The sequence below is a fragment of the Calidris pugnax genome, unplaced genomic scaffold (genome assembly GCF_001431845.1).
Source record: "Calidris pugnax isolate Ruff unplaced genomic scaffold, ASM143184v1 scaffold30, whole genome shotgun sequence".
Taxonomy (NCBI): Eukaryota; Metazoa; Chordata; class Aves; order Charadriiformes; family Scolopacidae; genus Calidris; species Calidris pugnax.
In genome coordinates this window covers 4,121,384-4,144,990 of record NW_015090776.1, presented here as the reverse complement: position 1 = coordinate 4,144,990, position 23,607 = coordinate 4,121,384, and the positions used below count along the sequence as shown (strand labels likewise).

Genomic DNA, 23,607 nt, shown 5'->3' with positions numbered 1-23,607 from the left:
CCGCCGCCGGTGTCCGGTACCGCCGGGTCACGGCCGGCCGCGCCGGGTAGCACACGTGGGGCGGCACCGCGCACCGGGGAGCCCTGCCGGGCGGGCTGCTCCGCTCCCCGGAGCTGCAGCGGCGCTGCCCGGGGCCTCTCCGAGCCTGGCCCGCGGCGTCCCGACACCCCGGGGTCCGCCGGGCCCGCTCGGCGCCGCCGGCACCGGCCGTGGGAGCGTTGCCGGGGAGCGCTCGCCCGATGCGCGCCCTCGCCGGTGCGCGATGCCGGTGTGGACGACGGCCCCGCCGGGACCGGTGTGCAGGGTGCACGGTCATCCCCGGGTGCGCACCTCGCCCAGATGTGCGCTCGCCCAGATGTGCCCGCTCGCCCGGCCCCGGCCGCGCTGCCAGCAGATCCGCACCCCCCGCCGGGACCAACCCCTGCCCTGCGCCCGGGGGTGCGCGCTCCCGGGGCCGTGCCCTCGCCCCTCCGTGCCCCCCCGAGCCCTGCACTCCCCCAGATGTGCCCTCCCTCGCCGCATCCTCGCCCAGCTGTGCCCTTGCCTGCCCAAGGCCCCGGGGGTGCACAGTGCCCCGCTTCCCGGGGCGCCCCGGCCACCAACCTGCCCCGGGATCAGCAGGATCCCCTCGGGCAGTGGGATCCTCGCAGCATTCCTCAACCTGTTCTTAATTGGCTTCCCCTTTGTCGTGACTGAAGGAGGCAGTACTTAACGCTGTTGCTCACCAGGCACTATGGCAGCAGTCATGGTGAAGGGAAGCACCTTGCTGCAGCTCAGTGACCACCGTGGCTGGCGGGACGGCTGGAGGGTCCTTCCTCTGCTGTGTGGGCACCTCTCTGCCTCATTGCTTCACTTTCAGGGCAGGAAAAATCTCCACTCCTTTTTATTTTGTTGTGGGGTCAGGTTCTGGCTGATGGGCACTGCCACCTTGGTGCTGTTGGGGCCCAGCTCTGCCCGCCCTGGGGCAGCTCTGTGCTGTGCCCTGCCTGCATTGGTCCAGAGCCAGCCCTGCCTAGCCTCACCTCTTCTTCCTCCTCTTCCTCCTCCTCCTTCACAGTTTGATGCCGAATTTCGCCGCTTCGCCATGAAGCGCTCCAGTGCGGGCAGCTTCCAGGACTTCTACCGCCTGCTGCAGACGGTGCACCAGATCCCACGGGTGGACGTGCTCCTGGGCTACACGGACATCCACGGCGATCTCCTGCCCATCAACAATGATGACAACTACCACAAAGCTGTGTCTTCCGCCAACCCCCTCCTCAGGGTCATCATCCAGAAGAAGGGTAAGCGGGAGCTGGAGAAGGGCATTGGATCCATCTTCCCCATTAAGGGAGACGAGCCACGTCCTGTGGTACCACTGGTTCCACATTTGGGCTGTGCAGTGGCAGCTGGTCACAATCCAGCCATCACAGTGGTGGATAGATCTGGAGGTGGCAGCACCAGGAGGTCCCAGAGCCGTGCCGGGGCAATGGCACCCCCACAAGCTCTCCCCAGCAGCCATTCCCTGTGGCAAAGGCACCCACGCCAGCCCGGCCCCACGTGCCCCAGCGAGCAAAGGCAAATCCTTGCGATTCACCCCTTTGAAGTCACATTTTCCAGCAAGGCTTGCGTGGGCTCTGGAAAACACTGTGTTGCTCCTGTGAGCGCTGCGCCAGGAGCCCCATCGGCTGCCTGCCCCAAGGTGCCAGCAGCCATTCTTTTGGTAGAGCTCTTGGGGTGCCGAGTGCCACTGAGTTTTTGGTGGTAGGAGGAAGCTCCTCTCCTTCTCGGCAGCTTGGGGCTCGCTCTGACCACAGAGAGCATTCCTGGAGAGCAGCTTCCTCGTGCAGGAGCACAAAATCACTGTGATAGCAGCATCCCAGTGAGGATGAAGGCCTCACATCCCGGGTACGTCTCCTCTTCACCAGGGAGATGGAGATGAGCCCATCTTCTTCCACTCTGGTTAGCAGTGCTGAGTCTTTCTCTTAAGTAGCACTGTCAACCAACAGTGCCCAAAGCTGGAACTTGATCTAAAAGTCCCACTTTCCCCAACATGGTGCCCAGAGGAAACCTGTGTTTCCAGGTCATGTTAGTGGTACAAAGTCCATGGGCAAGGGCTGATGCCGGTGGCCGGCTCTGGCCACTGTGCTGGTTTTCCTGGTCTCTCACATGGGGGTGATTCAATGCCCTGGACATGTGCTTCCTCCGGGGCCAGGTGGCATTGGTGCCAGCAGCAGCGCTTCCAGGCAGCTGACAGGAGGGAGCCAGAGCCCGTGGTGTGCTGTGGGGCACCGAACCATTGCCTGCTCCTGGGCCAATGGCTTGACCTGGGCTGCCGTTCAGGGAGCCAGGTGTAGGAGCATTGCTCCTGCTCCCAGAGCCACCTCTGCTGCTGGGAAAAGCCTGTGAGGGTGCAAGGGTGACCACGCCGAGCCGGCACAGCGCAGAGAGCAGGCAGTTGTGGCCTTGGAAACATGGACAGTGTGATAAGAAGGGTGAGGAGACAGCACCAGTAAGCCCTGGCACCTGGCTGTGCCCACGGGAGAGGGGCCACAGGGCCGGCAGCATCATGGGAGGCGTGTGGAGAGGCTGGGAGCGAGCCCTGGGTGAGTCACAGCTGATTTAAAATGGATCCAGGTCATCCCGGGGCTGGGCTGTCGTCGAACCAGTCCCGGTCGGTGAGGAATGTGGCTGCAGAGCCACTCTCACACGCCGGGTGTGGGGAGCTATGCACACGCGTGTGTATGTCGGGGTGCACCCCTCAGTGGGCGCCACGGCAGCCTGTCCTGCCGCAGGGGCTCAAAAAGCAAAGGCTGCAGCTTCTGCAGCTTGGTTGCTCTCTCTGCTGTCACCCCTTAGGGTGAAGCCATCCCCGTGGGACAGCCCAGCCGGGGACAGCGGTGCTGGCCCTTCTTAGCTGGCCCATGGGGAGGGGAAAGCCCAGGACATCCCTTGGACCACCAACGGGCTTGTCCATGGGGTGCTGGACCTGCCTGGCCTAGCCGCTCCGCACCCCTCAGAGAGGAGCTGAAATAGCTGTGGGAAAGCCTCCGCCACCCTTCCCCGAGCTAAAAATATGCCAGGCTGTGTGTGCAGGGAGATATTTATAACTCAGGAGCCCTGGCAGGCTGGCTCGGCTAGGGAGAAACCCCAGGTCCCCTGGGCTTGGGGGCATCCCCAGCAGCCCTGTGGCTGGAGCAGGGTCCCAATGCTCATGGGGGGCACCGTGGGGAAGTCGCTGGCAATGCAGCATCCAGAGCTGGGCTCTCCTGTGGACAGGGATGGGGAGAAACCACAGATGGTCCAGGGGATGCTCCCCAGCACCTGGTGCATGTGATCAAGGAGGGGATGTGGCGGAGCTGGGCCCAGTGGAGCAGCCCCATGTCAAGGAGGATGGAGTCAGACCCTGTGTGGGGGTGCCAGATGGTGCAATAAGAGCCCGTGGCACAAAAGACAGTTTGGGATGATCAGCGGCACCAGGGATGCTGCAGCGCTGGGATGGGTCTCCAGGAGGTGGGGAGTCTCTGTCCTTGGGGATGGCAGGGCTCTGCAGGACACAGCTGTGGCCATCCCCATCCCGTGCCAGCGATGGTCTGGCTCCAGCGGGGAGAAGGGGCTCTGGTGCTGTCTCACAGGGCTGGACTCTCTCTGGGGAGCAGGCTGCCACCCCAGCACCGCCTTGTGCTGGCGGTAGGGGGGTTGGTCCCTCTCCCCAGACCCAAACTGGGGCACAGCCATGGGTTCTGGGCTGTCAGGGATGGCAGCTCTAGTGTTAAACTGCAGAGTTTGGCTTAAAGTGTGATTAAGGCTGAATCACTGCCTGGATCCCACTAATCCTGGCCTCGTGTACGCTGGGTAATCCCAGGAGATGTGCCCGGCGGAGACAGGCTGCAGGAAAAGCTGGGGTGATGCTCTGGGGAGGAAAAGCCGGTGAGATCCATGAGCAGGAAGGACACTTCTCCTGCTGGCTCCCCACAGCTGGAGCCCAGGGCACGTGGCTGCATCCCCGGGTGGCTGCAGTGCCTGACCCGTGTCCTCCCTTGCTGCCTACAGCAGAGTCTGATGCCGGCGTCTTTGCCTCGAACTCCTTGCAGCGGAAGAAGAAGGGGCTGCTGCGCCCCGCGCACTACCGGGCCAAGCCTCACCTCCTCATCGGCATGCCCCAGGACTTCCGCCAGATCTCCTCCATCATTGATGTGGACATCCTGCCTGAGACCCACCGCCGCGTGCGGCTCCATAAGCACGGCTCCGACAAGCCCCTGGGTTTCTACATCCGCGATGGCGTCAGTGTGCGTGTGGCCCCGCAAGGTGTCGAGAAGGTGCCCGGCATATTCATCTCCCGCCTGGTGAAGGGCGGCTTGGCCGAGAGCACGGGGCTGCTCGCGGTGAGCGACGAGATCCTGGAGGTCAACGGCATTGATGTGGCCGGCAAGTCCCTGGACCAGGTGACGGACATGATGGTGGCCAACAGTCACAACCTCATCATCACCGTCAAGCCAGCCAACCAGCGCAACAACGTCATCCGCAGCAGCAAGGCCTCGGGCAGCTCAGGCATGTCCACGGACAGCACCCCCAGCCAGCAGACCCCCAGCCCGGCCTCACAGTACCTGAGCAACTACAGCACGGCTGAGAGCGACGAGGAGGGCGACCTGGTCATCGAGAGCGACAGCGCGCCCCACTACATCCCTGGGGGCTGCCCCAACGGGGGCCCTGCCGATGGACCCCTCCAGCGGAGCCTGTCCCCACACAGCTCGCGGGGCTCCCTGCAGTCCCTCGGCAGCCACGACGGCAGCCCTGGCCGGGGCAGCGGGCGGGAGGATGGCACTCTCCTCACCCTATAGCTGTGGGGCCCTGTGGGCACCGGGGCGATGATGGGGCTGCTCACCGCCCTCTCCCGCCACCCGTGTCCCCGGGAGCCCTGCTGTGGCCCCCCGCTCCCGCCAGGCACTGCCCCTCCCAGCCCCATTGCTTCCCACCCCCCTCCCTCCAAACAAGTGGGTTTTTTAAATTGTTTTATCAAGATATGCATCATCAATTAATATATTGCAATGGACAGTAAAACCTTTTCTAGAAAGCATCCCCCCTTGTCCCTGGTTTGTGTCACCGTGGGGGCTGGACCCCAAACAGCCGTGGGGAACACTTCCCCCCCCCCCAGGACAGCAAACAGTCCCAGAGCCATGGGAGAGGACGGGCACATCCCTCACCAGCCCCATCACACCGTCCCATGTGCCACAGCCCACCCTGTTGTGGGCCAGCACCAGCTCCACGACCAGCTCTGTAGATCCCCTGGGAGAAGGGAGCACACTGCGCAGGGCAGTGCCCAGGAGCTGAACTCCCCGGGGGCACACGTCAGGGCTGCGCCGCTGAGACCCATCGCAGGGAGGAACAGAGGGTTTGGGGGACACTGGCACGTCCCTCCCCCTCTGCATCCCTGTCCCACGGTACACGTTCAGGCTATTTTGGCACAGTGGCTTGATGCAATGGCCCCACATACACCTTGTCCCCTCTGTGGTGCCCTCATTACCCAGGGGACACCCCAGTGACAGGGAGCTGGGTGGCCCCCAGGCTGGCAGCAGCACCTTGGCTGTGACAGCCCCAGTAACCGCTGCTGGGGGTGGCACAGCTCCATCCTCCTCCTCCAGCCCTGAGCTCAGCGGGGGCTGTACTCACCTCTCCTGCTCTCCTGGGGCTCCCCGTGCCCTCAGTCCCTCAGCACCAAAGCACCGGGCTGACGGTGGCTTTGCCCTTTGCTTTGCTGCTGGCCTGGTCCAGCCCCACATCAGCACCTTCCTGCCCGCAGGGAGGGAGGGAGCAACAACACCCCAGTGGGGCGGTGCTGGCTCACCCCTGCGTGACAGCAGTGACAGCAGTGACAGCTTCTCCTTCTCCCACCCTGGCTGTCAATGGGCCTGGCCGGATGGTGGCTGGCTGGGTTTGTGGTCCTTCCCCACCTCCTGCAGCACCGACCTTCGGCACCAGCCCCACCACCTCTGCCCCAACCCATTGTGGCCACTGGCCCGTTTGCTGGCGCAGAAGGCCCAGCAGACCAGGTGCTCCTGAGGGCAGCACTCTTCCAGCCCCTTGGCTCGAGCTGGAGACGAGCACTCAGGGAGAGCAAGGTCACCGCTGCAGTGATGGATGGCCACCACTGTGGCCATGCGCTTCATGGCCACAAGGGCTGTCCCCTGGCCATGGGGTCAAACCCCGGGGCAGCTAGCGCAGATGGTGTGGGGAGCCCTGGCCTGGCTCCTGCCGGGTGACGGGCAGAGCCCTCACCTCCACAGGGAAGGGGGGGACTGTGTCCTGCTGCCTTCGCTGATGGTAGCTCCCCATCCTGAGGCACCCGTGCTGGTGTAGCCAAAACCTTGCTGGGAGCCGCGCCAAGGGCCTGAGTGTGCCAGCACTGCCAGCCCCTGTGCCAAGGGCCCTACAAACAGGGTCCTCTCGCCAGTGCTGCTCTCAGGGACATGAGGAGGAGGAAGAGGAGAAGGACCTGCAGCTCTCTGGGTCTGAAGGGACAGCACCAAGCGTCCGTCCAAGGGCAGGCCAAGAGAGCAGCGAGGGCTGGGGCCGGGTGACACTCATGGCACGCAGCCGGGGCCCAGAGGGACAAGGGAGCAAAGCAGATGGCAGGGCGGTTAGTCCAGACTTGTTTAGGGCAGGGAGGTGCTCAGGGGCTGCTGCCTGCGGCCCCCAGCCGCCCTCATCCAGCCAGCTCAGCCTGCTTGTCCCCAGGCTGGCCCCAGGGGAGCGTGGGGTGATTTTCCAAGTGCAAAAAGCTTCCCCAGCCCTTGGCAGCAGCATTGGCCTCTAACATCCCGCACCGCACTGCTGCGGGGCACCGCAGCACTCCGGGTGCCGCAGGGTGCTGTGGGCAGGGCTGGACCGCTCTGAGCAATAGAATCATAGAATCATAGAATTGCCCAGGCCAGAAGGGACCTCCAAAGGTCATCTAGTCCGACCTCCCCGCAGTCAGCAGGGACACCCCCAACTAGACCATGCTGCCCAGGGCCTCGTCGAGCCTCTCCTTGAATATCTCCAGGGAAAGGGCCTCAACCACCTCCCTGGGCAACCTGTTCCCCCCCTGTTCCACCACCCTCACAGTGAAGAACCCTCTCCTAATCATCCCCATCCTCATCCTCACCCCACAGAATCCTGCCCGAGATGGAGTAACCCCATGCAACAAGGCACCTGCTTGGGGCAACTGTGCGCAGCATCCCCTCCCTGCGCGGTGAAAGGAGATGGGGAAATGGGCACACGCTGCAGCAAGGGAAGTTTTGATGGGACTTCAAGGGGAAAAAAATCGTTCCCCCTGAGGGTGGCACAGCCTGGGGACAGAGCCCCAGTGACATGGCAGTGGCAACCCACCCTCACACATTCTCCCAGCTCAGCTGGGCAAGGCTCCAAGTTGCGGAGCTGGCCCTGCACTGAGCAGGAGATGGACCAAGGCCTCCAGTGATCCTTTCTAGCCTAAATCTTCCCAGGCTTCACGCAGTGGGATCCTTGCAAAGGCCTGCACAGGTCCTTGTGCAGCATGTGAAGCTAAGGAGGTAGCGAGCTGACCTCCATGATGGCACCAAGCCATGTCCTGCCTGCCTGCGGACCAAGATCTGGCAGGACTTCTGTGTGTGTTCTCCACTCCAAGTCCACCACCGTGTCCCAGCACCCCAGTGCTGTAAAACCAAACCTTTCTGGCCACTTTGGGCTTCTGCAGATAGTGGGACCAGGAGCCACGGCTCTCCCCCTGCCCACACTACATCAAGGCTTCTGGTTTCTGCCCTACCACCACTCTTCAGGCCCCGCTGAGCCTACCAGGAGCTGCAACACACTGAAAGAGGGAAACAATGCTTTACTGGAGCATGTCCTGTCCCACAGACAACAAAGGCTTCTCCGGACATCCTGCCACCTGTCATCCCTGTGACCAGCCCAGCTCTTCCCCGGGTGGGAGGGACTGAAGCTCTGTGCCTCTTTGTTGTCCCCAACCTGTCCCCAAGCTGCTGAGCCCAGCCAGCAGGTCGAAGGGTGCAGAGGCACTGGTTCAGTGCTCAGGTTCAGTGCTCAGGACTGGGGCACACACAGCAGATGTACAGCACGAGGTTTCTGTGCAGCCAGGTCTGCCGGTGCTCAGAATGAGCCATGACCATGGTCCAGCTCAGGAGAAAAAGGAGGACAAGGAGCACCATAGAGAGCTCTAGAGACCTCCTACCAGTTTGCAGAAGTGGGAAAAAATGGGAAAATTAGAGGTGATGCCATGGATCCAGAGCAGAGAGCTGATCTTTGTGAACTCAGGTTCTCTATACCACGCAGCAGAGACTGAATTAGGGCATCTCCCACAATTTTCCCTGGAGCAGACCCAGCACTGGAGGGTGAGCAAGAGATCCCGCTTGCACGTTGGACGCTGTATCAGCACTTGCATGGGCCCAGGGTCCTGAACTTGCCTTCCTCTCCTTCCCTCCCACAGTGATCATCGTCCCTTCCCAGCAATGAAGGATGTTCAGGCAGAGAAGTACAACACACCCAGCCCCACTGGCTCAGGAGTCCAGCTTGATGAAGACCTTGGGCCTTGAGAAAATTTTGATGGCCTCTTCTATCTGGGAGAGCTTCCTCTCCAGCTCTATCTGCCTCTTCTGCATGCTGAGGGTGTCTGTGCGCACCGGCAGCATCACCAGGTCCTTTATCAGCTGCTCTTGGCCTGTGAAAAAAAAAAAAAAACAATCCAAAAAAACCAAACAAGTTGTATAAGCGGAAGAGCAAAGAAATCCGTCCTTTTCCTAATGCTACGACTTCATCCTCAGTCATGAAAACGGTGTCAGCACTGGAACAAGGACTTCAATACCCATCCTTCTATTCAAAGCTCAGTGGGATGAGGACCTGAGTGACCTGCTCCAGCTTTGAAGAACCAAGGGTTGGAATACAGACCTCTGAAGGTCCCTTCTAAGCAAAACCCTTCTATCACTTTTAAGAGCAATGGTAGCCCTAACATCAGGTCCACTGGACAAGCCTGCTCCAGAGAGCCAGTCCTGTAACCTGCTCAACCAACCTCAAGGAGATTGCTCTTTCCACACACGCAGCTCAAGTGCTGCAACATCCCAGCTACCTGCCTCGTTCCAGGCAACCCTCCCAGTGCCCCAAAACTGCCCTCTCCCTAATCCTGGCCTGGTTTTCTGAGCTGGATTCCTTATTACTTTTCCTCTTACTCTGTTTCAGATTGCCGAGGGTCTCCAGCCGCTGGCTCTCTGGCATCATGGTGTGACCAGGTGGCGTGTCAGGATCTGGCAGGTTTCGCAGTCGCTCCTCCATCTGTCTATGCCACAGCTCCTTCCTCTCCAGCAGGCTGGAAAGGCAAATGACAGGATGTGTCAGCACATCTGTCAGGAGGGGTGGCACAGGGATGGGGGCAGAGGCCAGGAATCGAGCCCTTCAGACCCCACTAGTCTCCACGTCGCTGCCTGAGGACCACAAGCCCACCCTGCCAGCACAGCCCCTCACCTCGGAGGAATGCACCTGGGTTTAGCCTGCAGGCATGGGCTAGCAAACATGCTCCAAGCACAATGAAGGGCAGCTAGAAGACACAGAGAGGCCGACACGAGCACCATGGAGACAAGGGCTTCTGCTCCTTGCTTCTGGCCCAGGCCATTGAGTCCTCTCAAAACCGCTTCTGAGCCAATGATGGAATGAAGCTGGAGGAAGCGGCTGACAGCCCAGGGATGCTGGCAGAGAACAGCAGGCACAGCAGAGAGCCACAGGACTGACACCACGGTCAGTCCTAGCACAGGGTCACCCAGGAACCGTTTTCCACTTGGAAAACACAAATCACTAACTGGATGTTCTTCAGGCTCCAGGTCAAAGGCAGGAGGAACACTTGCGAGGTAGAATGAGCTATCTGCCTCTCAGAAGACAGACCTTTTCATACTGAAGCTACACCATGTGGAGCGAGGCGTACGAAGCGGCAGGAGCACACTTCTCGGCACACACAGACCATCCCCATCTCGGCATCATTGTACAACAGTAACCAAGGAGGAGGAAATAAAATTCCTTCTGAACCCGAGAAGGGCAACAAAGATGGTGAGGGGTCTGGAGCACAAGTCTTATGAGGAGAGGCTGAGGGAGCTGGGGTTATTCAGCCTGGAGAAAAGGAGGCTGAGGGGAGACCTTATCACTCTCTACAACTACCTGAAAGGAGGGTGTAGCCAGGGGGGGTCGGTCTCTTCTCCCAAGTCACAGGTGACAGGACGAGAGGAAATGGCCTCAAGTTACACCAGGGGAGGTTCAGGCTGGATATTAGGAAAAATTTTTTCACCGAAAGGGTTATCAGCCATTGGAATGGGCTGCCCAGGGAGGTGGTGGAGGCCCCATCCCTGGAGGTGTTCAAAAGACGGGTTGATGTAGTGCTGGGAGGTATGGTTTAGTGATGGTGTTGCCTTTTGTTTGTTGTGCGGGTGTCTATTTTTGTCAAAGTTAGGTTGATGGTTGGACAAGATGATCTTTAAGGTCCCTTCCAACCTAGAAGATTCTGTGATTCTGTGAACCCGCTCACACTGGCTACGGGATTCTCCTTAAGTCAGGAAACCAGGAGGGACTGCGTTTATTCCCCAGGCCACACTAAATCCCACTGCTTGTGCATGGTTACGGTGCCTCTGTCCCCATCTTTCTACGCAGAAGCTGGGGGCCGTAGTGAAGGGAAGCAGGCTTGTCACAGAGAGTCCTGTGGATCAGACAGGGGCATACGTACTACTGGGGGACGTGTCCCTTCTGCTTGGCATTGTACTCCTCCTGCTCCCGCTGCTTCTGCTCCAGCAGCTCAGACAGCGCCTGCAGGGACTGGGAGCGCCGCAGCGAGGCCCGCTTGGCATGGCGGGCGTTGTGCTTAACGAAGTCAATGCTCTTGCCCTCCACCTGCATCTGGGAGAGAGAGAGGGAGGCAGTAGGGGCCGGCCCGGCACACGCACGTGGGCAGCTGCCCTTGACCCCATAAGGGACAAAGTGAAGAGGCACCCACAGAAGGGAGAGAATTGCAGGTGTTTGACAATTGGACGGGCAGACCCCCAGCACACCCCACCTCAGGAGTCAGAGAGACAGGCAGAGCTGTGGCCATGTTTTGAGAAGAAACCAGTGCCAGAATAGGTGCCAGAACTCCCTGGCGTGCCATGGTTTGCCTGGCACCAAAAGCCAGCCAAAACCTCAACCCCATCTTTTTGAGGTCCTCAAGCTGACCCCATGCCCTCAAAGCCAGTAGGGACAGGAAGAACCAAGCGTGACAGTTCTCATGGCTCCTCCTGCTGTGTTTCGAGCCCATCAGAGCAGGTAGAAGGTCTGGTCAAGCCCTCACCAGACCAATACACACAACAGAGCCCTTGCCAGAGCAGGAACTTGGCTGGTCCTTGGGTGCAGTTCCCCAGAGACAGCACCCTCTATCACAGCCGCTCTGGTGGTCAAGACAGGAAAGAAGGTTGCTGGGTTTGAGTTCAAAGTTTTCTTTTCGTGGTTTTTCTCCTTAAGAGTTTATGTCCTGTTTAAATTAAGTTGCTCCATGGCATTTGGGAACCAACAAACTGAAAACCCCATGTGTGCCAAGGAAAGAAGACATGGAGCAGTTTAGGACCTTTCAGACAAGACTACCTGAAAGGTTTAATTGCTAATACAGATTTAACTCTCCTTACTCAAAAGCACACCAATTTCCCAAATTTTTATCTAATGCCCAGAAGCCACAGTTCCTTTGATTAAGGTGGGAGCAGTCTCCAAATCCCCAACATCTCCTGCAAAGCCCTAGGAAGAGCAGATTGGAGATCACTGGCACTTCTACAGCGAGGAGGTGGGATTTCCTAAGCGAACTTCACGATCTCTTCCACTATGAGAAAGGATGAAGCCAAAGGGCAGCAGTAGTAATCCTTGAACACCCATCTCGCCACCCCAGTGACCAAGGCCCTGTTCCTTCCAGGAACAGTATTTACAGACCTCCTTGTTCATGTAGCACATCTGACCAATGCTTTAGAAGAACATGTGAAGAGTTCAAAGCAGGAGCAATGGATGAGTGCCAGAAACGCCTAAGACGGATGAATGCCAGAAACCCCTGGGAGCATGCAGATAGTGTGCAACTCACCTTGCTTTCATCACCCGATGCCTCTGGAGCCTCTGTGTCTGCCCCTGCTTTCATTCTGGCAGGCCTTGGGGAGAGCGATCTGCACGGCTTGATCCCAGGGCCACAGCGAGAATATGCCCTCAGGAATTTCAGAGCCTCTGGTTTAGGAGGTGGGGAGCTCTCCTGGGAAAAGCAAGAAAAGATCCACTAGCAGAGGGAGGGTGGAGCAAAGAGAAACCCACCCAACAAAGTTTGGGTGGTCAACCACAAGTTTCCAGGAGGCAGATGACAGTATGCTCTTTCTGCCATGGCTTGGCAGAAGTTCCTCAGGGAAGGCAATGTGCACACAGCCAGCAAAGGCCAAACAGACAGCCTCCAGCAACAAATCCAGACCCAGCAGCTGAACTTTGAAAAGAAAGGCTTGAAAAATAAAAAGCCGGGGGGGGGTGAGGGGTGGGGAAATCTGCAGAAACACATGGGGATCAAATGCCTGTGTAGCATTGACTGGAGAGTCCCTCTTCACTGACTGATCTGGCAGGCATGAAAGAAGAGCAACACCAGATAACCCAGCAGAGATACTGACCAGACCTAGGGACAATTTAAATGGATGGACAGTCCAAACTAACAATGATCATGACCCCTTAAAAAGCAGAAATCTTCTGCCCGGGGAGGTGGTGGAGTCACCATCCCTGGCTGCATTTAAGGGCCATTTAGATGCAGTGCTAAGGGACATGGTGTAGGGGAGGACTTTGTAGAGTAGGATAGATGGTTGGACTCGATGATCCCAAGGGTCTCTTCCAACCTAGATGATTCTATGATTCTATGAAGAGGGCAAATGGCAGCGTAGAGTAAGCGTGCTGAAAGTTGAGAGACACACACCAGTCTCCCTTGTTGGCAACACCAGAGAACCTGAAGTCCCAGAAGCAGCCAGCCCACCTCCACAAATCCGGAGCACGCTGCAGAGCTCCTGTGTGAATGAAATGGCACAGGTAGGCATGAAGCGGACACAAATTAGATGCGCTTCTCAAGCACTGCTCTGCTCAGCACCCCAAATCTGTGGTTATCCTGTTCTAGACAGAAAGAGGAGCAGAAGGAGTCTGGTAGATTTGGGAGGGTGGAATTTCATCTGCGAGGCATCTTCAAAGGCCATGACTAGCACTGGGACAAGGCTACGCTGCCTGATGTCCAACAGGCCATCTGCAGCAAGGCTGCCTGGGGCAGGGAACCCTGAAAGGTGGAAGGACACTGTGGCAAGTGGGTGACCTCACAGTAAATGCAACCAGGGCACTGCTCTGCCCCTGGAAGCAACAGCCTCCAGAGCCTTGCAGGTACCCAAGGTCTCAGCTGCTCTCTCAGCTGAACTGCAGCACTCTTGAGGCAGATTCCTTGTGTCCTGGCCCGTTGAGCTTGGCAGGCCTGAAGACTGAAGGTGGGATAGGGCAGCAACATCAGTAATTTTGGTGTAAGGACCAGGCTACACGATGCCCTCAGCACTGCCCAGATTGACCATACTCCAAAGATGATCAGCCTTTTTTCAACAAGAGCCAGGAGACTCAGATCTCCCTGGTAAGTTAATGAGAAATGCCTTTACCTCGTGTGGGCAGTTAGAAGTCAAGTAAGTCTGTGATCTTAGAAACTTGCCCCATCTCCCTTTTACAGGAGCACTGAGACTGTCAGAGCCCTTTTCAAGGCAGCTGCTGCAGTGAACAGCCTCGAAGACAGATGAGAGAAAAGAAACTCCATGTTAGACACCAAGACCTACCAGAATCAACCTGCCTCAGTTTACCTCAGTTAAACCTCAGTTTACTCTGAGCAGCAGCTTCACAGAAGATGGAGATCCTTCACTGGGAACACCCTGACTCTGTGAGAGCCGCAGCAACAGTTAAAGCAAGGTGAGTCAGCACCAGGGCCTCCTGCCACCTCTCTCTGGAGGAACCTGCAGAGCACAAGTAACGCACCACGCAGAAACTGCCTGCGCAGAGACCACCCCCTTTCCCCAGAACAAAAGAAGGAATTATTTCAATTTTCCTCTAAGCCAGAGGATTTGTCAAACAAGAGCGTGGGCTTGTGATCCTAAAGCACACGTGGGTTTGCTCCCGTGTGTGGAAGGGTCATGGACGTCAGAGAGGTTGGTGGCACACACCGGGAAGAAGAGAGACAGCATTTGGAACCATTGACTTGGAAATCATCTTACCAATTTTTAGCAGGTGTTATCAATACACATAATTTTAGTGTCAAAAGTTGGCTCAAGTGCCACAGACCAGAGAGAAGGAATGCAGAGATGAGGAGGAACATGGGGCTCCAGCTCAGCATGAGAGCACGAAGGGAACGCTTGTGTCAGCGGCCGTGCTCGAGGTGCCACCCCGCTTGGTCCCGCTGTCTGCACAAGCATCAGCTCCCCACGTCACTCCTGTTCACACAGCCTGGCTGACTGCAAAGACACAACAGAGACGGAGACTGTGAAGATTACCAGAGACTCACAGAAGGACAAAGTCCTCTCCTGGCAGCCGACACTCCTGAGCCTGATGGGAATGCAGGATCCAACAGTGCGAGGCTGCTCCAGTGAGCCAGTGGCTTTCCAGCCAGGGCAGTTGCCCCACACTTTTCGTTCTTCAGGGAGCTTCTCCCATGCGAGGCGGAACTGGAAGGAAGCCCCAAGGCCTCTCCTCCAGGACGTCACTATGATGAGGGTGCTGCCATGCAGAAGGAACCCACCCCATCCATAGGAGCCACAGTGCCTACTTCTGGATGAAGGAAGAGGCCAACCCAACCAAGAGGTCACCTGGATGACAAAGGTCTCCCAGATCCAGACTGAGGATAACAGATCCACCCAAAGACAGTGATGGAGCTCTCCTTCCCTCTTCCAGTGGGCCTTAACTTTTCTTTTGTGCAGAGCATAAACAGGTACACTTTGATCAAGGCAGCCACTTTGATGCATTTTGCCTCCAACAGAGGCACTATTTAAACATGAGTAACCCACCAGAGGAGAAAAAATTATCCAGAGAAAGAAAATAGAAGCCAAAAGCAAACCAAAACCTTCACAAAGACAGACGTCCACTTGGAAGAGAAGCCATGGACGTTTCGGCAGTTGAAAAAGCCTGAGAAGACAAGGACATGTACAGAGGACAGGAGGTACGTACAGATGTTCACGTTTTGCTGGAGCTATGAGGCCTCTGCCCTGATTGCCCGGAGATGTCTGTGTGTCCCACTGCACCATGGTTATTCACCAGGACAATCACTCAGAGAAGAAACTGGAGATATATGGTCCACTGTGGGTCCACAGGGTGGTAAGAGTTGGACCAAGGTTTGACACAGCCTGAAGACCTACCTCTGAGGACCATAATCCACGGGGCAGAATTCCACAGCCGTTTGGCACAAACCCAGGCTGGTGTTGCCCCAAACACTGAGAAGCTGCAAAGCCAGCTGGATGCACCTCTAGACAGAGAATACGGCTGTGAGGGCTTCTCTGCATCTCCCAGGAACCATCCTTGAGATCCCTAACAACCAAAGGGCCAAGTAGGAGCCTCCAGGCAGAGGGTGTGATGAGATTTTCCTCTTCTCAGCTCCCCCTGCACAGGAGGTCTACAAGGCCAGACAGGATGGGGATTACTACGGCAATCGCTCTCCAGACCCAAGCCACACAGCCCCGCTGCCACATCTGCCCACTGCACTCCAGCACCAAACTGCCCCCAGACCCACAGGTTCTGGGACTCCCCCATCCCACAGAGCTTCATGGCTGAACTGCACCCCAGGACAGGAGAGTTCAAGAGCCCAGTGGGCACTGACCTGCAGTTTGGCTTTCACCTTTGACTCCACATTTTCGTATTTCTGTGATTTCCACAGAGCTTTCACAGGCTTGGGTTGGCTGTGCTGTTGGGTTCGCTCCTTCTCTTTGCACCTCTTCTGAATCTCCTTTATTCGCCTCACATTTTCCTTCTCGTGGTCCTTGGACTCTTTCCCTGCACAGCAAGGGGAGACACAGCCCTCACTCCTCAGACACTGCCAAGGGATGCAGGCTCTTGGAGCACTGGCACCAGAGACCACAGTTCCACCTCCAAGCTGGTCCAACTGCACATAGAAAGAGCAAGCTCTCCCCACTCCTGCAGACTGGACAATCTGTGCATTTTCCCATGTTAGATCCACGCTCCCAGACTGACCCACGATCCCACCATGCCCAGATGACCACCAGCACCTTGGGCTCCCCAAGCCAGGGCAGATCTCAGCTGACACAACTGGCCTCTCCTCCATTCCCCTCCTGCTTCAGCACAGCAGCTGTGGCAGCCACTAGCTGGCATCCACCACGCTAGCACCAGAAAGGACAGTGCCAGCACGTGAAGCCAATCAAATGACAGTCCGTGCTCAGCCTTTTCTCCTTTCTGGACCTCTGAATGTTCACTGTGAATTCCCTGAAGAAGGGACCATCTTTTGCAAAAATGTCCTTGGTACCCACGTATACAGACAGTCTTCCCAAACCCTGCCTGACTTCAGTAACAAGGAATTCCCCCGGTCAAACATCTTCTATACATTAAGATTTCACTTGATCCATCTTTAAGTACCAACTATAAAGATACTGGTTATATTCAGAGGCAGTAAACTAGAAGGGCTTTATTTATTTCCAGCATCTCTCAATAGTCTCTCATCTATGACTCGTTCCTCAAGTCTAAATTAAACAGCATCTTTTTTACAGTCCCTCTTCCCGCTGCAGACCTGGGCCAGACTGGACTCATGGACGCCACAGCACCACCTGCTCCACCATGGGTGACGTCTCAGGGACACCACAACCAGGCCAAACGCAGGACATGGGGCGACCGCCCGTGCAAAGCTCAAGCTCTCCTCAGGCACCAGAGCTGAGGAATCCACCCAAAATCCCTCATACTTCATCCCTGGCCCACAACACAACTCAGGCCAGCAGTGACCCAGCTGTACTTACTCTTGACTGGCAGCCCCTCACCAAGGGAAAGCCCTTCAAGCTGCAGTAAGAGACCAAGCGTCCCCTTCTGTCCCTTCTCCAAGAAGTCCTTTCCACTGGGGCGAATGCGAGGGGCTGGCTGGGCCCGGTGAGCGCTGCCCAAAGCAGGGTATGGGTTGGGAACTGGGTCCAGGGAGCCAGAGGTAAAATCCAGCTTCCCAGCGTTCCCTTCCAGCCTCCCTCGAGCTACAAAGAAAGACAGAGAAGGAGATTATCATGGAACAATCTCACCTTGTGGTTTCCTTCACCCACAGCCTAGAAAAACCCTCTCCACCTCTACCTTACACTTTCCCATCTTTCAACCAGCTGTACACCTTTAGGATCACCATCTGTGAGGCAGCAGAAGCACCTGCACCAGTGTGAGAGTAGACTGTTGAGGATGCCAAAGAACAAGGACATCAAATGAGCAAGCTGTGTCATGCCAAAGTACAAACCCACCCATCCGTAACGAGCACCAAGGACTCACCTGAGAAGGGGCGTTTGTAATAGTTTGGAAAGAGCGTAGGGTCTGGAGGAATGGGTCCAGAAATCCTGGATGGCCCTTCACACATCCTGCCGTTGCTCTGCCTCTGCCACAGAAACCAGCTACCACTGAGAAGAGACATGAACAGAGCTCACTGAGCCACTGAAAAGCTACATTTCATATATATATATATATATATACGAACTGCTGACCTTCATTAGAGAGCTCACACCCAGCTATACAGATGACTTGCAGGTAGGAAATCACCCCAAACTGGGCTCCAGGCAGGTGAGGATCCAGCAGCACTGTCCCTATTGTGGGATTAATCAGCGTTTTTACCAGCGTTGAACCTGAAAGGTCTGCGGTTGCTGTAATACCAGTATCTTCAGCACAGAAAATCCTTCCCTGCTTCGCTCTCCCATACAGAACATTTACTGCAGGCATGCAAGCAGGAGCTGAGCTGCTGTGACCGCCCTGTATGCCTTGAGTGAATGGGGAACACAAGGTAGCTGGACATCATCTGACATATTTTAGCCTTAGATTTCAATTATCTTGCACCTCTGACTTTCTAAATAGCTCCTGGGGTTCAAACACAACCTACCCAAAGCAAGCTGAAGCCCCAGCCCCACACAGATAAACCCCCTGCTGTATCCTCCATGAGAGACAGGCCAGTGTCATCGCCACCCTTGAGCAGGCTGGGGCTGAACCTCAGAAGGACCCAAGAAAAAACACTTCACTCCAGGATCTTGTAAGGGCAGACGTTGAATTTCTGTGGAAGAGCCCTGAGACAAAACCAGCCCAGCGCATCTCAGCTCCCTGGGACAATGGGGAGTTACCTGTTTAGAAAAACATCTATTTCATTTCTAAATAACTTTTTGATGCAGATCAACATGCACAAGAACAGATCCACAAATCACACATACCCCTAGCCCTCACTGGCTCCTGCTGCCTCTCTCCTTCCCTGCACAGGAGGAGCACAGATCCTTCCAGCACAGGAGCAGTCAGCATCTATTTCCTCTTGTGCTCACCATGATCACAGAATCATAGAATGGTCTACGTTGGAAGGGATCTTAAAGCCCCCCCAGTGCCACCCCCTGCCCTGGGCAGGGACACCTCCCACCACACCAGGTTGCTCCAAGCCCCCTCCAACCTGCCCTTGAACCCCTCCAGGGATGGGGCAGCCACAGCTTCTCTGGCCAACCTGGGCCAGGCTCTCACCACCCTCCCACCAAACAAGTTCTTCCCCACATCTCAGCTCCATCTCCCCTCTTTCAGGGTCAAACCCTTCCCCCTCCTCCTAGGGCTCCCCTCCCTGATCCAGAGTCCCTCCCCAGCTTTCCTGGAGCCCCTTGAGGGACTGGAAGGGGCTGGAAGGTCTCCCCGGAGACTTCTCTTCTCCAGGCTGAACCCCCCCAGTCTCTCAGTGCCCCCTCCCAGCAGACAGGCTCCAGCCCTTGGATCTCATGGACAGTATTTTATTGCCCACAAGAAACTTGAGGGACTTGCTCCCCACTCCAAAAATGAGGCTGCAGGATGTCGCACCAACAGGCACAGACTGATGAGCCTTTGATAGATGCCACAAGAGCATCGACACCTCATCAGAGTCACGCCGTGGTTCTACAGGCGCCAGGGCAGCCTGGCTGGTGTCATCGCCGTAAGAGCTGGGGCTATAACCTGCATGCCCTGACTCCCGAGGCAGCAATTTCAAGATATCTGAGCCAACTCTACGGGAAGAGCCCCTTTCAGGATCCTCAGCATGCCAGCACTGACGGGACACGGCATCTGCAGTTTAATTTATAAACCAATAAACGATCAGTACAAGGCTGAGTGAGTCTGAGTCATAGCAGCTAATGCACTGCAGTCTTCCTTGCTAAATCACCCCTGTTGACATGAGACCCATTAGCAAAAAGCTGTTATTCATCTCCCAGACACAACTGCAGAGTCAATGTAAGCAATGCTGACTATTGCACAGCAGCATGCATGTACAGCCTGTACCCAGCTGCTCTGGAGAAGCTATTTCTGAAGAGCAGACACAGCCTCTCAGCCTGAGATAAAAGGACACTGTCTTGGTATTATTTAATCTCCTTGATAATGGATCCAACTAAGCCAGAACAGGCTCTCTTATTCTGGAAAAAAAAAAAAAAAAACGTTCACCATGAGATGGCTCCAGAACAGCTACTGGCCTTGAAATTCACATCCGATCTTGATCTGAACTTGCATTCAAAGCCAGTAATTTACAAGCAAAATGACAGGCTGAAATCAAGACCTGTGACAGAGCAGACAATTAGTGTGGGGGACTGAAGGAGGAAAGGCAAGTTGATGGGAGGCAGGGGGTGGAAGGCTCATTTTATACCTTTCACATCCCAACAGCAGCCTGCCCTGCTGCAGGGAATTTGCAAATGACACCCACTCCCTGATTTGCAAGTCACATCACCTCTGGATTGGGATCTTGCAAGATGAGACAATCATATTACAATGGTAAGCATCTTGCCTATCTAGGCACCTCCAGCAAACTCAGCGACGTGGGACGCCAGCCCCCAGCACCAGCCTCAGAAGCAGCCAAGCCTCACGCACAAATGATCAGTACAGGCTGCTCTGCTGCTCTACTCCTGCTGACCATGAGCGTCTTTGGGGGACACAAGTGAGAGAACCTCCTGGCTCACTTCTGCCAAGGGTGCATGTGGACCTTCTCTGCAGCCATTCCCATCCCTCCTGCGACAGCTCTGCAGCGCAGACCCTCCTGTGCTGAGCCGACTCAACTCACTACCCCTGCACAGAACAAGTCACTTCTTTTGCTGGATTGGTTTTCTGCCAATTCTGTCCAAAAGTAACCTGGCTGTTACCTCCACGGGGGAATCGGAGAAGCACTGGAACAAGCACAAGGGAAATGCAGCAGGAGTGTGTGCTTATGAAGACAGAGGAGGGAGGAAGAGGGAGCAAGGCCAGCCAGTGACCCGATGGCTGGCTCAGCCACCTGGACTAATTTGCACCCAGGAAAGCATCTTCCCTATCACCCTGTTAGAAACCTAAATGTCAAGAATACACTATCCGACCTGTTGTTACCAAAAAGACACTATTTAGAGCATTCTCAGGCTATGAGATGCAGGCAACTCCGCAAATGCAGCCCAGCTGAGTCCGGGTAAACACATATATGTGTGTGTGCAACTCCTCTCTCTTCTTAACTCCCTGCCAGGTTGCAGGACTCGCTAGAGAAGCAGCGACACTGCTCCCAGCCACAGGGCTGGTCCCTGCTCACTTGAAAGCAGCACGGGGACAACAGAGGCACAGGGCAGTTCTCAGAGTAACCCAACAGCTTCAGCATTGCCTACTCACCCAGTCTCAGCCCGGCTGGCCGCTTGCTTCCCCCCACCAGGACCACAGCTTAGTCCAGGTCTAGGACTCAAGCCATGCAGGCACCAGCCCCACCTCTCCCAGCGTGTCCCTGTAAGTTAAAGAACCATTAATTCGATTCTTTGTGCCCTTTGCCCCCAGCTTACCAGGTGGTAAAAATGCCACTTATGCCCCCAAGTAAACTGAGATCTTTTAGAGCTTGTATGAACCACGGCTTCCTCTCACAGCTTGTTTTTGGCATGGTAGTTAAGGAAACTACAACGCATGGGAACGGACAAGGCTTTGGCAGGTGCTTTTCACAGCCTGGCATTTGCTGCGTCTGACTTTGAAGCACTCCCTCTTCCTCACAGGTCACATTTCCTCTCTGCCTGTGTCCCTGGCCAGGGACAGAGCTGATGCAAGACCAGCTTCATGCCTGTATGAGCCACCCTCTGCAAAAATAGGGGGGGGAATCCCTACGCTGTGATAAGCAAAGCGAGTCATTTGCAGCAAATCAAAGGGCTACTCTCTGTGCGGCTGCTCTTGGCTGTTTGCCTCCTCCCTTGGTAGTTTTAGCTGAAAAGTAGAACCAGGGTAACTTCTGTGCTTCAGGGCTACACAGGGATCTGGGGCCATGCCTCCTGTAGAACTGGGGAAATGAGGTGCTGTGAACCTACCCAGTGATGTTATCCTGTGCCTATGTTTTCCCCTTGCAGGCTCCAATGGCAGAGATTAATAATTTGATACTATATAAGATAATGTACTTGGCTCTGGGGAAACCACCCTGCAGTGCTGCCTCCAGCTCTGAGGCCAGGGGCCAGAGGAGGCCATGGAGATGCTGGGAGGGCTGGAGCCGCTCTGCTGGGAGGGGGGGCTGAGAGAGTTGGGGGGTTTCAGCCTGGAGAAGAGAAGGCTCTAGGGAGACCTTAGAGCAGCTTTCCCGTATGTGAAGGGGGCCTACCAGAAAGCTGGAGAAGGAATTTTTACAAGGGCGTGTAGTGATAGGAGGGGTAATGGCTGCAAACTGGAGGAGGGTAGATTTAGATTAGATCTCAGGAAGAAAATTTTCACTCTGAGGGTGGTGAGAGCCTGGCCCAGGTTGGCCAGAGAAGCTGTGGCTGCTCCATCCCTGGAGGGGTTCAAGGGCAGGTTGGAGCAACCTGGTGTGGTGGGGGGGGTCACTGCCCAGGGCAGAGGGAGGGACTGGGGGGGCTTGCAGGTGCCTTCCAACTCTAACCATTCTATGATTCTTATTTTGATACTATTCCCTGTGCAGGTTCCCTCAGGTACCACCAGCTCTTCCTCACCATTTTCTAAGACCCATTTTCCTTTTTTCCCTCTGAAAACAAAGAGGGACCGGTGTGGGCCAAGCATGGTACTGGCATTCACACGTGGGACATTCTCCAGGAGCTGGGCATGTATCCACCAACAGCCAGGTTGTCCAGCCTGCCCAAGGGGACAAATGTGTGCCCTGGGGCAGCAGCCTCCAGCAGGAAGGAGGTGACCGAGCTCCGTGCTGGGCACTGGAGGGTGGGCAGAGGCTGGTGAGGGTATTGCAGAGCTGCAGCCAAGCCCTCCCAGGAGAGCAGGGAAAGACAACATGAGTCTCCACCGCCAGGGACTCCTCTCCGAGGCAAGGACGAGACACGTGCTGACTTTGCAGGAGACTGGAGCTCACATCACTGTCTCCAGCCTCCCTGGGCTGGGCTGTCATGAGGAATCAACACAAACCCCATTCTGGGGCCTGTGCCCCAGGACCCCACTGACACACACTTTGGTCGGGGGCTGCACTAGATGATCTCCAGAGGTCCCTTCCAATCCCATACCATTCCGTGATTCTGTGTCCTTAGAAAACCCTTCTCGGCTCCTCTGGCTCCCCGGGTGTCTGGGGAGACATACACCGAGGCAGGAGCCCCAAGGCTTCGCCCCGGTGGGCGCAGCCACCCCTCCCCAGAGCCTGGGCAGGGGCACGGCAGCACCCGGCCGCTGCTCCGCCACCTCCCGGCCTCTCCCCCGCAGCCCTCGGCCTCTCCCCCGCGGCGGGCACCCGGCAGGGACTCACCGCGGGAGGCCGCAGAGACGCTCTCCCGGCTGCGGCCTGGACCTGGCCTGGATCCGCCCGCGGGGAGCCCAGGGCCCGGCCCGGCCCCGCCGCGCTGCCCGGCAACCGCCGCTTCCGCCGGGAGGGGCCGGGGCGGCCGTTCCCCGTAGCAGGGCCGGGGCCCGGGCCGCGCCGGTTGTGCGGGAGGAGGGCGATGTCCCGCAGCCGGGCCGGGCACCAGCCCGCCCGCAGCCACCGGCCCTGCCTCGGGCTCGCTGCGCCGCCGAGGTTCATCCCCCCGGTGCCCGCGGCCTCCCCTTTCTCGGGGGCATCCCCCGGGCATCCCTGCCCGGCTGCTGCCCGCGGGGCCTGGGGAAGGAGTGGGTGCCGGTGTGCCCACACCACAGCTGCCAGCAGTGCCGGTGCAGCGGGGCCCAGCGCCCACACCCAGCCAGAAATGTGGGCATCATTGTCCAAACTCAACGCGTAACTTGGTGTATGGCCTGGAAGAAAACTCTGAAAGGTTGTTTCCAGTTACAGAACGAGTCTTGGGGTATATTTGGCTGAAATATTTCCTTATTTCTCCTTTCTGTGGTTTTCTTTCCAAGTCAAGCAGCCGAACGTTTCATTTTCCATGATAAATCTGACTTGGAGAGTGCTTGCCATCCAGCTGAAGTGGGCACAGAAGACCCCCTTGGCTTGGTGGAACCTAAAGCAGCAGAATGACCACATGAGCCAGGTTTGCTGCA

The 23,607-nt window shown here is 56.8% G+C and overlaps 2 protein-coding genes across 6 annotated transcripts; one reads left to right on the top strand and one right to left on the bottom strand.

Annotated features, from left to right (window-relative positions):
* The first annotated feature begins 733 nt into the window (after window positions 1-733).
* On the top strand, window positions 734-5,000 carry PARD6A (par-6 family cell polarity regulator alpha). Its single transcript, XM_014946905.1, has 3 exons — window positions 734-808; window positions 1,058-1,280; window positions 4,030-5,000. The coding sequence occupies exons 1-3, from the start codon at window positions 734-736 to the stop codon at window positions 4,815-4,817; spliced, it is 1,086 nt and encodes a 361-aa protein (XP_014802391.1). The 3' UTR covers window positions 4,818-5,000.
* Window positions 5,001-7,805: 2,805 nt separating this feature from the next.
* ENKD1 (enkurin domain containing 1) lies at window positions 7,806-22,985 on the bottom strand. 5 transcript variants are annotated; one of them, XM_014947590.1, is made up of 10 exons: window positions 22,880-22,983; window positions 20,821-20,929; window positions 17,700-17,798; window positions 17,491-17,615; window positions 16,986-17,210; window positions 15,842-16,014; window positions 12,077-12,238; window positions 10,709-10,878; window positions 9,174-9,310; window positions 7,806-8,668 (listed from the first exon to the last, which is right to left on the bottom strand). In XM_014947590.1, the coding sequence occupies exons 4-10, from the start codon at window positions 17,573-17,575 to the stop codon at window positions 8,508-8,510; spliced, it is 1,113 nt and encodes a 370-aa protein (XP_014803076.1). In that variant the 5' UTR covers window positions 17,576-17,615; window positions 17,700-17,798; window positions 20,821-20,929; window positions 22,880-22,983; the 3' UTR covers window positions 7,806-8,507. The 5 variants fall into 5 exon arrangements, with proteins under 5 accessions (XP_014803076.1, XP_014803086.1, XP_014803107.1 ...); XM_014947600.1 differs by lacking the exon at window positions 20,821-20,929 and having other exon boundaries at window positions 22,880-22,985; XM_014947621.1 differs by lacking the exon at window positions 17,700-17,798 and having other exon boundaries at window positions 22,880-22,977.
* Between the last annotated feature and the right edge of the window lie 622 nt (window positions 22,986-23,607).

Coding starts and splice junctions, on each gene's coding strand:
- PARD6A (XM_014946905.1), top strand. CDS start 734: ATGGCAGCAGTCATGGTGAAGGGAAGCACCTTGCTGCAGCTCAGTGAC. Junction 809..1,057: donor GCTGGCGGGACGGCTGGAGG/GTCCTTCCTCTG, acceptor CCTCCTTCACAG/TTTGATGCCGAATTTCGCCG. Junction 1,281..4,029: donor GGTCATCATCCAGAAGAAGG/GTAAGCGGGAGC, acceptor TGCTGCCTACAG/CAGAGTCTGATGCCGGCGTC.
- ENKD1 (XM_014947600.1), bottom strand. CDS start 17,575: ATGTGTGAAGGGCCATCCAGGATTTCTGGACCCATTCCTCCAGACCCT. Junction 17,211..17,490: donor TTACAAACGCCCCTTCTCAG/GTGAGTCCTTGG, acceptor CTTTCTTTGTAG/CTCGAGGGAGGCTGGAAGGG. Junction 9,311..10,708: donor AAGGGACACGTCCCCCAGTA/GTACGTATGCCC, acceptor TTGCCTTTCCAG/CCTGCTGGAGAGGAAGGAGC.